This window comes from Ornithorhynchus anatinus, chromosome 13 (assembly GCF_004115215.2).
Source record: "Ornithorhynchus anatinus isolate Pmale09 chromosome 13, mOrnAna1.pri.v4, whole genome shotgun sequence".
NCBI classification, from domain to species: domain Eukaryota; kingdom Metazoa; phylum Chordata; class Mammalia; order Monotremata; family Ornithorhynchidae; genus Ornithorhynchus; species Ornithorhynchus anatinus.
Window position 1 is genome coordinate 12,212,268 of NC_041740.1, and position 14,342 is coordinate 12,226,609.

The following is a 14,342-nucleotide window of genomic DNA, read 5'->3' on the forward strand; positions in this document are numbered from 1 at the left end:
TATTCAGCACACTTTGAGCCCAGGCCCTGAAACAAGCTGAGACGTTTATCTCCCTCTGGTTTTAGGGAGGTCATTAAGCACCTAATAAAATTCTGATCATTATAGCACAGTAATTCCCTCTTTAAAGTTTTGTTTGATAGGGGTTGAGTTTCCATCTAATTTCTACTGTTTCATTTGTTCAGGGGGTTTTAGTAGATGGTACCTGGAAAAATCATTAAGCCCACATAAGTGAACTGAATGCTTACAACGTACCATGTTCCATACTAAGCACTAAAGGGGAGGGAGAACAGGTATTTAATCCCTCATTTTAAAGGGAAGAAGCTGCGAGGCCCAGAGAAGTGAAATGACTTGCCTATGGACACACAGCATGCAACTGGGGGAGCCGGGATTAGAACCCTTGTTTCCTGGCTCCCAGTCATGTGCTCTTGCCTCTACGCCATGAGGCTTTTGATTTTATATGGGTGATCCAAGGCTCAATTAGCAACTACATCAAGAAACACCACTTTACTAAAGAACACTGGAGCAGCCCTTTATATTACCCCCACCCTCGGGCCCACAGCACTTTTTTTTTTTTACATAGTTATAATGCGTTTTAAATGTCGGTCTCCCTTTTTACACATCAGCTCCTTGTGGGCAAGGAGCATGGCTACCAACTCTGTTGTATTGTATTCTCCCAAGCACTTAGTATCGTTCTCTGAGCATACAGTGCCTGGCACATAGTAAGCACTTAACGAATATCATAACTGTTACATAGAAAGTGCTCAGTAAATGCCACTGATTGATGTATTAATGGACCGATGCAACGTGGCTCAGTGGAAAGAGCACGGGCTTGGGAGTCGGAGGTCATGGGTTCGAATCCTGGCTCTGCCATTTGTCAGCTGTGTGACTGTAGGCAAGTCACTTAAATTCATTCAATAGTATTTATTGAGCGCTTATTATGTGCAGAGCACTGTACTAAGCGCTTGGGATGAACAAGTCAGCAACAGATAGAGACAGTCCCTGCTGTTTGACGGGCTTACAGTCTGAGCTAGTGCAGTAGTAAGTTATTTACTATAAACTATCTGTAAATTCCAGGAGGCTGAGTCCTTAGCCAGCCCATGTAAAACTATGTTGGATGGATGGCCAGCAGAGATTTCCACAATGGGGAGAATATAAATGGCTTAGAGGAGCTGGAGTAAATGGCTCAATTTTCCACTGACTGAGCCCCAAGCTGCTCCATCAGCCCTGAAGGATTGTGGCCCTTAGGACACCTCTTAGGGCACGGTGGACAGTTTCCCAAAAAGAGCTCCATCTGGGTCGTCCTGCATCATCCACCACTCCGTATTGTTTTTTCTTTCACCCTGCTTGGATCCTAGAGAGATTATCTGGGAGATATTTTATTTTTTAGATCTGGGAGAGAATACTGCCGGCCTCCTTGGAAGCAAAGGAAAGAATATGAATAAATCTTACATCCGCGGTTTGAATATTCACCAAAGTCAAACCTTCTGGCCATGGGTAAACCTGGAGAGATTTAAATTATTTATCTGAAGGTAAAAACTGTTCCATTCCTAGTCTCAGGAAATTACCATATCTAATTTATTAGAAATATAATAATTCAAAATTTCCCCTTATGAAAGGGTTTGATTTCGCAAATTTCTAATAAATGAATTTGAGTGAATTTTCTATTATGAAAAATTCCACAGTTCTACTCATCTGGCAGGGCTTGAAAGCCGTAGGGAAAGTATTAGATTGGAAGTTAGGGATTCACTGTGTTAAGGAGCACTTCACAACCTCCTAAATAATGACAAAAGTAACTTTATTACTTAATTTACTAACTCAATAAATGGTGATGACACAGCAATTTAACCTATGGATACAGTCTGATAACATGGAATTTACAGTGCCGGCAAAATCTGTATTAAGGAAAATTCCTAATAAAGAAAACACTATTTGGCACTGCTTTTTCTGACAAGGCATCCAGATAGGCGATCACTGTTGGAAGAATGTTCCTTAATTCTCTAACAACTATCTATCCAACACATAGTAAGCACAGGTTTAAGAAGAACTGAGTGTACTATGAAAATTTATTACTAAATGAATGCTAAATAATTTGAAAATATAAGCATCAAAGAGTATGGTTTACATTACCTTTAGTTTATTGATCATAGCTTCTTCTGAGTCCATAGACATAGACAAACCATGAATTAAACGTTTGGCCAACATTCTGGCATAAAACTTCTGAAAAACATCCTTCTCTGTGCCTCAGTTACCTCATCTATAAAATGGGGATTAAGACTGTGAGCCTCACATGGGACAACTCGATTACCCTGTATCTACCATTCATTCAATTCATTCAATAGTATTTATCGAGCACTTACTATGTGCAGAGCACTGTACTAAGCACTTGGGATGAACAAGTCGGCAACAGATAGAGACAGTCCCTGCCGTTTGACGGCCTTATAGTCTAATCGGGGGAGATGGACAGACGAGAACAATGGCAATAAATAGAGTCAAGGGGAAGAACATCTCGTAAAAACAATGGCAACTAAATAGAATCGAGGCGATGTACAATTCATTAACAAAATAAATAGGGTAATGGAAATATATACAGTTGAGCGGACGAGTACAGTGCTGTGGGGATGGGAAGGGAGAGGTGGAGGAGCAGAGGGAAAGGGGGAAAGAGAGGGTTTAGCTGCGGAGAGGTAAAGGGGGGGTGGCAGAGGGAGTAGGGGGAGAAGAGGAGCTCAGTCTGGGAAGGCCTCTTGGAGGAGGTGAGTTTTAAGTAGGGTTTTGAAGAGGGGAAGAGAATCAGTTTGGCGGAGGTGAGGAGGGAGGGCGTTCCAGGACCGCGGGAGGACGTGGCCCGGGGGTCGACGGCGGGATAGGCGAGACCGAGGGACGGTGAGGAGGTGGGCGGCGGAGGAGCGGAGCGTGCGGGGTGGGCGGTAGAAAGAGAGAAGGGAGGAGAGGTAGGAAGGGGCAAGGTGATGTAGAGCCTTGAAGCCTAGAGTGAGGAGTTTTTGTTTGGAGTGGAGGTTGATAGGCAACCACTGGAGTTGTTTAAGAAGGGGAGTGACATGCCCAGATCTACCCCAGTGCTTAGAACAGTGCTCCACACATAGTAAGCACTTAATATCAACATTATTATTACCACTCCCTGTCTGTGAATACCTGCAATGTTAGTGTGTCTCCCTGCTAGGCTGTAAATTCCTTAAGGATCTTGTCTACTAACTCTACTATTCTCTACCAAGTGCTTAATAATAATAGTTATGGTATTTGTTTCCCCATGCTTTCAGGGGGATTTCAATTGCATTTTTTTAAGTGGGGGGAGGGGCTCTTCCTCCTGCCACCCCGCAGATCAGCATCTATTGATGATGGCTCCTGGAAAGATTCATAATGCTCTTTTATACCTAAAAATAAATCCACATCTGCAGGCAACCTGACACTTGCCCAGGAGCTGGCTGAGCCAGTGTCAGCAAACAGGGCTTGCATAAACCAACTGAGCGACACCAGGGAGCACCACAGAAGCATTTTCCACCACTCAGGGAGCACTGCTGACTCATCTCATTCAAATGACTGCAAGGGTGTCCCAGTCAGAGCTATACCGCTTGGTTGTAGGCCTCCGACATCCTCTGTTCTGCCACTTGCTTACTCTCTGACCTGGGGCACGTAACTTCTCTAGGCTCAGTTTCCTCATCTATGAAATGGGGATTTAATGCTTGTTCTCCATCCTAATAAGACTGTGAGCCCTGTGTGTGAAAGGGGCTCTCTGGCTTGTTGCTGACCACATGATCTTAAATCTAACCCAGCACTTGGTCAGTACTTGGCACATAGTGAGTGCTTAACAAATACCAACATCATTATTATTATTAGCACTCAAGTAAATATATCTGTTTTACTTGCTTAGTGGATAGAGCACGGGCCTCGGAGTCAGAAGGATTTGGGTTCTAATTCTGGCTTCACCACACATCTGTTGTGTGACCTTGGGCAAGTCACTTTACTTCTCTGGGCCTCAGTTATCTCATCTGTAAAATGGGGATTAAGAGTGTTAACCTCATGTAGGACAGAGACTGTGTCCAACCTGATTAATTTGTAAATACCCTAGTACTTGGAACACAGTAAACACTTAAATACCATTACTATTATTATTATTATTACTTTGTGACCTGGGACTTTCCTCTCAGATTCACATCACTGGACATTTGAAATGACATCACTTTTGCTAGATGGAACACAGATAAAGCACCAAGGACCTAGGGACACAAAGTGGAAAAAAAAAGTAAAATAAAAGATGGTATTTAACATTTTCTACATGTCAAGCACCATACTAAATTCTAGGGTGGAGACAAGATAATCAGATCAGACATAGTCTCTGTCCTCCATGGGGCTCACAGTAAGAGGGAGGGAGAACACTGTGGGAAAGGAACGTGTCTGCTAGCTCTGTTGTACTGTACTCTCCCAACCACTTTGTACTGTGCTCTGTACAATGTAAGCGCTCAATAGATATCACTGATTGACTGATTTTACAGAAGAGGGAATATAGCACAGAGAGATTAACAGAGTAGCAGAAGGTCACACAGCAAGCACAGAGCTGCATCGAGACACCAACCAGCATCTCCTGCCTCCCAGGCCCATGCTCTTTTCACTAAGCCACACTGCCTCCCAAACCTCTAATTAAATGAGCAAGTCTTGCAAAACAGGCACTCCTTTTTTTTAACTTCTCTGGCAGCTGACCTCCCAATTGACATTGTCTAAACCATTACAGCATACCCTAGTCTCCCCAGGCTTTCCCTCACAAAAGTTCTCTAACTCCAAGCCAGACTCAAGACTTGTCTTTTCCACAAAAATAAAAGCCATCCGACACATGTGGGAAATTAAAAGGACATGAGCACTTCCATCATTTGATTACGATTAAACACAAATAAAAGATCGAGGTCCCATTTGCCCATTGGCATATATCACACTCCTTGAATCTTTTCCTGCATGCAGCAGACAGGCTCACAGCACACATTAAAATAGCCATCCATCACTTACATGAGAGCGAAAGAAATGCTGTGTAGGAGGAAAATGCACATCCAATGGCCTAAAAGAATCAGAATGAGCCCCGCTCCGGGTCAAAAGGAATACTGACCATCGCAGAATCGAATCCCCTATGTGTTTGCCATCATGAAATCTTAGAACTTGGATAACCGCGAGCCTTGGCTTGCTTGCCTTAATTATTTTTGATTGGAAGGCCACTAGCTCAAAGCACAGCAATCTGAGAAATCAGGCGGCCTTGGCAGCTATAAACACCGGTCCAGATCTGGTTCTGCACACCCAAGGAAGCCAAAAATCAGTTAACTTAGTCATCATGATTTCACTTCACAGTCCTACTGTGGGGGGTCTATTTTAGTTACCTTTTTATACCCTAAGAGCTCCTTATGGGCAGGGTTCATGTCTACCAACTCTGTTGTTCTGTACTCCCAAGCACTTAGCACAGTGCTCTGCACACAGTAAGCACTCAATACCATCGATTGATTCATTTCCATTAAAAAACCACAAGTTTCATAATTTTAAAACAAACCTTGAAATGCTTAGCTCTGAACATGGGCCTGGGAGTCAGAAGGATGTGGGTTCTAATCCCAGCTCTGCCATAGGTCTGTTGGGTGACCTTGGGCAAGTAGCTTAACTTCTCTGGGATTCAGTTACCTCATCTGTAAAATGGGGATGAGAGTATGACCCCAATGTGGGACATGACAGTGTCCAACCTGATTAAGGTGTATCTACCCCAGTGCTTAGAACAGTGCTTGGCACATAGTAAGCACTTAACAAATACCATTATTAACAGCTGTCCATAAAGTCACACAGGATGGCATTACATGCATTACATAAACATACCCTGTGAAAGGAAGTGCAGTGTAAACCTTCAAAGCCCTTCTACATTCCCACCCTTCCCTGATTCATTCTCAATCGCTGTGTCTCATGAACCTAACAGTCACCTCAAGCGCTTATTTATATCAACCCTAGTACTTGAATGCACAATCAACTGTACATTCAATTACATATTCTGATTTCACTATTGGTAATTTCACTATTATGCCGGTTTCATTAAATGTAATCTCCCTGCAAGCAGAGAATATGTTTTGGGTTTCTGTTGTAATTTTCAAAGTGCTTAGTAAGGTGTACTGCACCCAGGGGACACTCGCCAAATACCAGTACTAACTCATCTTGAACTCATGACTGAAAACAAAAGGAAACCCCCCTTACGAACTGCACTTTTCCCCTTTCTTTTTAGAAACCCAGCTCTCTCAATTAACGAACCCATGCCCATGAAGTGTTCTAAACATATGCTTCCCTTTGACAACATAAAGATGCAAGACAGATCCCTGTTCCCTACAAGGTCCAAGACAAACTTTATTTTGTTTTAGGCTTTCTGCAGTCAAGAGAACTGGAATCTGGTTTGAACCAAGGATCTCCACTTTGCATTGCATCATTCAGATCCCCTCATTCTATGCATCTTTGGGGCTCAAAAGCACACATGGTGAGGTGACTTGCCAGGGCACTGGGCAGTCATGAGTCTTTTGTTTTTGTTTCTGTTTTTTAGTGGTATCTGTTAAGCACTTATTCTATGCCAGGCACCGTACTGAGTACTGGGATAGATACAAGGTAATCAAGTTGGACACAGTCCCTGACTCACACAAGGCTCAGATTCTTCTCCATTTACCAGATGAGGTAACTGAGGCAAAGAGAAGTTAAGTGACTTGCCCAAGGTCACACAGCTGAAAGACGGCAAAGCCAGGATCAGAATTCAGGTCTGCTGATTCTCCAGGTCTGTGCTCTTTTCACTAGGCCAAACTGCTTCTAAAGACACTAGACTGATCCCAGGAAAAATAACACCCCCTCGAATTTACACTGTGCCTTACATTTAAAAGAACAAGAACAGGTTAGAGAGCTTGAAGGAAGAAGGATAGAGGGGGCATAAAATGTTGATTTGACAGAGAAGTAGGAGTCAATTTCTCAGTTAGTTAATTGTAATTATTGAGCACTTACTGTGTGTAGAGCACTGTACTAAACTCTGAGAGTATAACAATAGACATATTCCCTGCCCACAACAAGCTCACAGTCTAAAGAGGGAGACGGACACTACAGATATGCACCCAAGTGCTGTGGGACTGGCAGGGGCACGGCGAAGGGGTAGCGCTCAGGGGGGAAATGAATAAAAGGATCAAGTCAGGGAGATGAGGAAGGGATTGAGAGAATCGGAATGGAGGGCTTAGTCAGGGAAGGCCTCTTGGAGAAGATGTGCCTTCAATAAGGCTTCACCTAATCCTCAGTGTCCAGCTAGCCAGAGGTCAAAGGGAGTCCTCTTGAAGGCCCAGAGGGATAATGGAATCATCTTGAAAGTCCAGGGCCATGAACACCACCAAAGAACCTAGTCAACTCTGTGCTTTAACTCCTTTCTCAGGTTTTCTGTTACTGTGTTTTACCCAGAATCAGCACCATTTTAGTTTTCTAAGTTCAAAAGGTCATTTTTCTCTCAATATTCCACTTCTGTGGTCTGGCAGTAAGAAACTTTCCCAGGCCTCTTTTACATTATCATGCACTGAATCTGGTAGATATCTGCAGAGCCCAAGAGTAGCTGTTGACCCATGCAACTCAGAAGTTACAGCCTGCAGTCTATTGGGGTGAAACCCCAGGGGTTCTAGGGGAAAAGAGAAAAAAAAGGTCTTTCCCCATCCACTGTACATTTCAAATTAGAAATACAAGATTCATAATAATGTCTCCTCATTGCTCCATTATTCAACCCTCTGGCAAAATCCTTCTTGTGTACAAACATTAAATCAGCCTTTCAGAAAATTTTACACCAGTCCTCTTCTCCTCTAAGGGATGCAACCTGCATATATAATGAGAGCTAAAAACACGTCTGTTATTACTACTGATTGCCATTAATTATTACTGGTACTAGGTATGCAGACGCGGAGGCTGGGTTAAGTCTCAAGTAAGAACATGAGGTCACAGGTATGACCATAGCTAAACCCTAGGGTCAGAAAAAAATAAATTCAGCAACATTGAGTTTACACCTCTGGGAAAGTGGCACATCCCTCTTCCTTTATTCACTCTCCACAATGCTAACATGCTTAAATATGTCTGTCTCTACAGGACCTTAATTCAGATATCTAACAGCCCCAGTTTCAGAAAGATAAACTATCAGTTCAGGAAATAAACTACCTCGAAAAACAGTGCACGATTAACAGTCTGCGAAAGAGGCTTTGAAAATTTTACACAAGATTGGCATCTCATAAAAGAATGGTCTGTAGAATACAGGTTAGAAGTACGGCCTGTTACATTACTACTACTTCCTGAGAATTGACCGTGCTCAACTTGACCTTACCCCGTCTCAGCTGTGGTATTAAAGGCACTCAAAAAACTTAGTTTTCAAATTGGGAAGAGCCTACTGGCAAGCACTGTGGATGGGCCAGTAGAGCCCTGTTAGTTTCGGTCCCCGGTGGTCTTTCTGCAAATTGTGTTCTGTTTGGGTTTGAGAAGCTCTCCCTAGTTTTTCTTTTGAGTTTCACTCTCAGGACTTCAGTTGAACTGCTACAGCTTAGGTTAGAAAAAAAAAATCAAACAAACTCAGGAAATTTCAGATGGTTTCCTCACCCAACCAATCATCGCCTGGTCCCCTGGCTGCTTAGCTGAGCTTTGAAGGCGTAGAATTGTTGGTCCCAAGACAATGTCAAAGCCGGTGGTTTGACTGAGGCTTAACTGTATCTTCCATGATCGTAACCCTTCCTTTCTCCTTCAGCCCCTCACTTCTCCCCTACCCATACCCCATGGTATACCCAAACTTCCTCTACTCTAGCCCACGGGAAATCATTTCTAACGTCTAGCAAGCTATTTCTCAGAAAAAAATTGATTATGAATCTAACTGCATAGAAACAAATATGCTGAACAGACACTAGTCCATAGATCATCTGTAGCCCAAATGACCCATAAAGTGGCCTGGTCTGATTCCTCAAAGCTGTGGTAAAATGATGCTCAGCAGCTTCTCAGCAGCAGATCATGCTGAAATTTTTCACAGGAAGAAATTCAACAAGGATACACAATAGCTACAGAGTGCCACAAAGACCAACCCATTGGCCAGAGTGGCCTATGACTTGTCCTTAGCTTTGAAGCCAGATTACTCTCGTCATGGATAATCTCTTTCTAAGAAACAGAGACATCCTGTCTGCCTTTGCAAATTCAACGGTAAATCCATTCGGCTTCTCAAAGCAAGATTTCAAATTCTTTATGCTAGTTGGAAAATGTTACCCAACTCCAAAGCACCCAAATAAAATGGAAAGTTCCCCCTAGACACACACACACACGCACATACGCCAATGTAAAAGATTCAACTAATGAATCCATTTCTTTGCTTTCCCAGGAACTCTCTATTAAAAGCAAAAGTGGTATTTAAAGATCCCACCTTGGGGGCTTTTACAGCTTAACACTGCCAACCTCTATTCTTTTAGTAGCTACAAAAGACACTAATTCTTCTGTTAGTCTTGATCGTTTTATGTTTTTAAACTATTCCCAGGTTTTTGTGCTTCCTTCGTTGTTTGATAAAATTTGGGATTGTCTACCTACATAATGCCCTTAATATTAACTCTGCTCTAAAACAGACTTGCTGAGATCATTCTAACTCAACCAGCTTCCTCTTGTCACTAAATTACTTTAATATGGGAAAAAAAATTTTTGAAGAAGTTATTGAGGTACACAATTTCAAACTGTATTCTACAACCAAGGAAGCAAAACCTGGAAATGTTTTGTAAACATAAAATGATCAAGATAAAAGTAACAGATCCGATGCACCTGCATCTACGAGATTTCAAACTAGCCAAGCTTCGGGAAAGAACACATTCCCACAAGGATGCCTCCAATTACAAAGAGTTTTCAATCAATGGTATTTATTGAATACAGAGCATGGAATTTAGGGCTTGGGAGTGGTCTGCAGAAAATAGGTGCTCAATAAATATCACTGATTGATTGGGAGAGTCCCAGAGAGTTGCTTGACACTATCCTGCCCTCAAGGATCTTCTTCTCTAGTTTTGTGTATCTGAGGTATCCTAGTCCTTCCCACTTCATTTCTGGACAAAAGGAAAATACTCCTTCTTTGACTTAACCTAAAGTACATGCATTCAATGCATCAATTAACGGTACTTATGGAGGGAGCCAGGAAGGCCTCTGCTAAGTCTGTTGCATTCTGCTCTCCCAAGCAATTAGGACAGTGCTCTGCACACAATAATCAATGGTATTTATTGAGCACTTACTACTGTACCACGCACTTGGGAGAGCACAGTACAATAGAATCAGTAGACATGTTCCCTGCCCATAAGGAGCTTAGTCTAGAGGACTGTACATGTTCTGTACGTAGATTAATTCTAAGGGTTCAGAGTTCAAGAAATACCGACGCCTACTGCCCACGTTCATCTGCCCACGATCATTAACATCAATAGCATTTATAAGGCACTCACGTTTAAAATGTTGTACAAAATCCTTACAAAGCAAGTTTAACCAAAACGGGCCCTGCCCCGCAGCATCTTACAAGCTACGACAGACCTCCTCTCCGACAGAAGGCAACTTCTAATGCGGTGGAAGGCATACCTAAACTCTCCGTAACCGAACTTCGAGAAATTCACGTCTAACCAGGCCTCGCTGCTTGTATTAACCAAGTGCATTTCAGCACTTCCAGCTTTGGCTTGGGTTGCAATCAAAATGGCCAGAAGGGCAGAAAACACACCAACCGGCCAGTCAGCTTCTAACTTCCAAAGGGAATCGATGCAGCTCGGGAACTAGGGAAACGAGATCTCTAGTTCAAACAAGTCAGTTCCCTGCACCCTAACATCCATTTCTGAATGAATTTTTCTTTAAAGAATGGAAGCAATGAAAGACTGGCAGGAATATTACCACAATGGATCAGGTAAATCTGGTACGGATTACTTATTGAATCAGACTGTGGAAGAATGGCAGTGTTTCAAAAGTGAATTAGCATTTCTGGGATAAGAATGGCATCATCAGATAAATTGGGTGCAGGGGAGCTTCCCATACCACAGGGAATGTTACAACTAAAACGAGAGATAACCAACCGTAACAGCTGTCCAGATCCACATCACAAAAAGAAGAGAATGTTTCTACATCTAACATTTCTCAAGCTATCAAAGTATCTCAAGATATATATATATATATGGACTGCCATATATTCTGCCACTGCCTGATAATTAAAACCTAGCCCTCTTTGAAAAGGGAGGCTGCAATTATGATGCACGGCCTTCTGATGGGCCTTGAAAAATCTTTTCTGTTGCACTCCAACTGGATGCAATTAGCAATTTTTTCTATGTTCTCACATTAGGAATCTCTGTGTGCCCAACTTCCTGCCTTAATAAGATAAATACTGTGGAGATGACAAAATCTCCAGAAAATCTCAACGCCAATAGACCTTAACTATTGTTGCATGGCTTATGTAAAATGTCAATATTTGTTAAGGGACTATAAATAATTATTGAGCATCCGTCTCAGAAATGAAACAGTGTGGCTGCAGCTCAAGTCACATCTAAAAACTAGGTCAAGGGAAAAATTCTATTCTGGAATCAAAAGCATGAAATGGCATCTGATGAAGTAAAGCAAAAAGAATTCCTTTAGCAGCACTTAAATTCTACCTTGAATTAGGGTCAGTGGGGCCAGGGGGTGGGGGTGGGAAGGGAGAGGGACTGCCCCTTTCTGAAGGAGACAAAGTTGACTTGATGAAAGAAGTCTGGACCCATGCTTTCCTCATACTTTCATTCCTTTAGAATACAGCTCTGGCAACTGAAGGAACCAAACCACATCTTACCCTTCCTTCACAGATCTTTTAAAACACCACCTCCTTCAAAAGGCATTTCCTGGCTAATTCCCCCCCCCCCCCAACCCCGTCATCCATTTCCCCCAGCTGTTATGTATTTAAAATTGTTTGTCTGTACTCACGTATTCCTAGCTACCGTATGTTCATCTGGTGTTTTCCTATCTTCCATCTAGATTGTGAATTCCACGAGGGGACTTTAACCTGTCTACAATTCCGCACAGTTCTAGGTTCGCAGCAGGCGGACATTAAATCCTGTCGCTGCTGATGTCGAACCAAGCTCTGAGAAGAATGCTGGCAAATCGGTTTAGGAATTAATTGGGAATTAGAAACATGTTTTTATTTTTAATTGGATTTCAAGGATCATTCCCACCAGGTCTGCAAATCTGGCTCTGTGTGGATGCCATCTGAATGAAGATATTCATCGGATTCCCAACAAACAGCATGATTAATTCTTAATCATTAACAAGAACAACAAACAGTCCTTTTCCCTTTCTTCAACTTTTCCTATCCACACCCTAGGTTTGACAGATCATAGTCGCACTTCCATAAAAAGGAATGATAAGGAGGCCAGGCCCTGAACTAACTCAAAGGCATCTTGAGATTTATAGCTATTGTTTTAGTGGAAGGACTAAAAATGTCTCCAGCATGTAGAGCAGAACAGCTTTTACCAAAGGGGGAAAAGAACATTCACCAACAAAATGTCAGCCAACAAGAAACCGGGTCCCCCACGAAAAGCTCGGTCAACTTTTCTGAAAGTGAACTTTTGGGTAAAATGCTAGTTCCTGATATGCCGAACCAAGCAACCTTCTGTGCCTCCATTGAGTCCCAAGGCCAGCAGGGAATTCAATCACTCTGATTCCAAAGTACGATCCCCGCTCCAAAGCGAATCCAAAACCTGCCCCTTCCAAGTGGTAAACTCGGACCGACCTCCCTACCAAAGGAATCAATTGTGCTTACCGTGTGCCAGGCGCTGTACCAAACGAATCAATCGTGCTTACCGTGTGCGCCAAGCGCTGTACCAAACGAATCAATCGTGCTTACCGTGTGCGCCAAGCGCTGTACCAAACGAATCAATCGTGCTTACCGTGTGCGCCAGGCGCTGTACCAAACGAATCAATCGTGCCTACTGTGTGCCAAGCGCTGTACCAAACGAATGGGAAGCAACGATGATCTTGCAAATCGGGCTCTGCCCACGGGCCAGCACCCCAAAAAAACGACAAGGACCGTGGTGACATCGACAGAGGCCCAACACGGTCCCCATATTTTGGGTGGAGGCCCAATGACGAGTTTCTGGTGTCAAAGTTCCTGTGCCACTCACTTGCGGGAACAACCAAACCGACCGCACAGGCTGGGAATCCGCGCCACGGGGGATGCCGCGGCGCCGGTCGTGACACCGAGGAGTCGTGATAGAGAGGAAGCAGGATCCCTCTACGAGTCTGGACGGCCGATGGTACATGGCCAAACCCCCGGAGGGAGGAGGAGGAAGGATGCAGCTGGAGGGAAAACAGTGCCTACTGGAAGGTGGGATGTGAAGTTGTTGAGGAGCAGAGGCAGGGAACAAAGGTGGGGGGAACGAAGACAATACACAGTGCTTGGCCGCATCCCTAAATTCCACCCCCACCTCGGCGGTGGGGGGCAAAAGGGGAGACGGGGGGGGGGACCAAGCGCCCTCCTGTCCCCACCCCCATCCCTGTGGTCAGTGGGTGGTGGTGCTGAGCGCTTGCTGGGTGCAGAACACTGCACTAACCGCTTGGCAGAGTCCAATAAAGCGGAGTTGGTGGGCACCGGGTGGGTGTGTGTGTGTGTTGCGCGGGGAGGGAGAGCCCCGCTGGATGGCTCAGAATAAACCGGTCCCTTATCCCCAGGCCCCCGCTCTTACCGTCGATGTTCTCTCGGTCGCTGATGTGCTGCAGGTTGCAGCCGGTGTCTTCGCGGCTGAGCTCGGCCTCGGGCCGGTAGGACTCGAGCCTGGAGTGGGCGTTCCTCCTGATCTTGGGGCTGGACGACACGCAGCAAGAGGTAGTGTTCCCCATCTTGGCCGGCTCCCGCCCGCCACCAAGCCCCGGCCCCGGCCCCGGGGAGGGCCGCTCACCGGCCTCGGCGCCCGGCGGGGACCCGCAGCCCGCTCAGCGGAGCCGCCGGCGGCAGCAGGACCGGCAGGACCGGCAGGACCGGCAGGACGAGCAGGACGAGCAGGACGAGCAGGAGCAGGACGGGCAGCGGCGGTGCCCGGCCATGGGCGGCCCGGGAGGAGGAGGCGAGGGCGGAGAGGCCCGGGACAAGGGGGCCGGAGCCGGAGCCGGGGCCGGTCCTGCCAACCGCCCCAGCGGCTCATCCACCAAGCGGCCTGAAGGCACGGCCTGAGCTCAGCCTCGCCGGGCGGCAGACACCGCAGCCCGGGGGGGCGGAGCGGACGGGGAGAGGGGAGCCAAGACGAAGAGCCCCGCCGGGGGCGGCTAAGTCATGGCGCCTGGGCCCCGCCGCCCCCGAGGCTCCGGGACCGGTC

At 45.1% G+C, this 14,342-nt stretch overlaps 1 protein-coding gene across 1 annotated transcript in view; it reads right to left on the reverse strand.

Annotated features, from left to right (window-relative positions):
* The window catches only part of CCNY (cyclin Y), a 129,779-nt gene extending 115,437 nt beyond the window's left edge, over positions 1 to 14,342 (reverse strand). Inside the window, exon 1 of the mRNA XM_029077800.2 lies at positions 13,716 to 14,342. Within this exon, the coding sequence (XP_028933633.1) occupies positions 13,716 to 13,869 (154 nt within the window). The 5' untranslated portion in view covers positions 13,870 to 14,342. The remainder of the gene's footprint in view (positions 1 to 13,715) is intronic.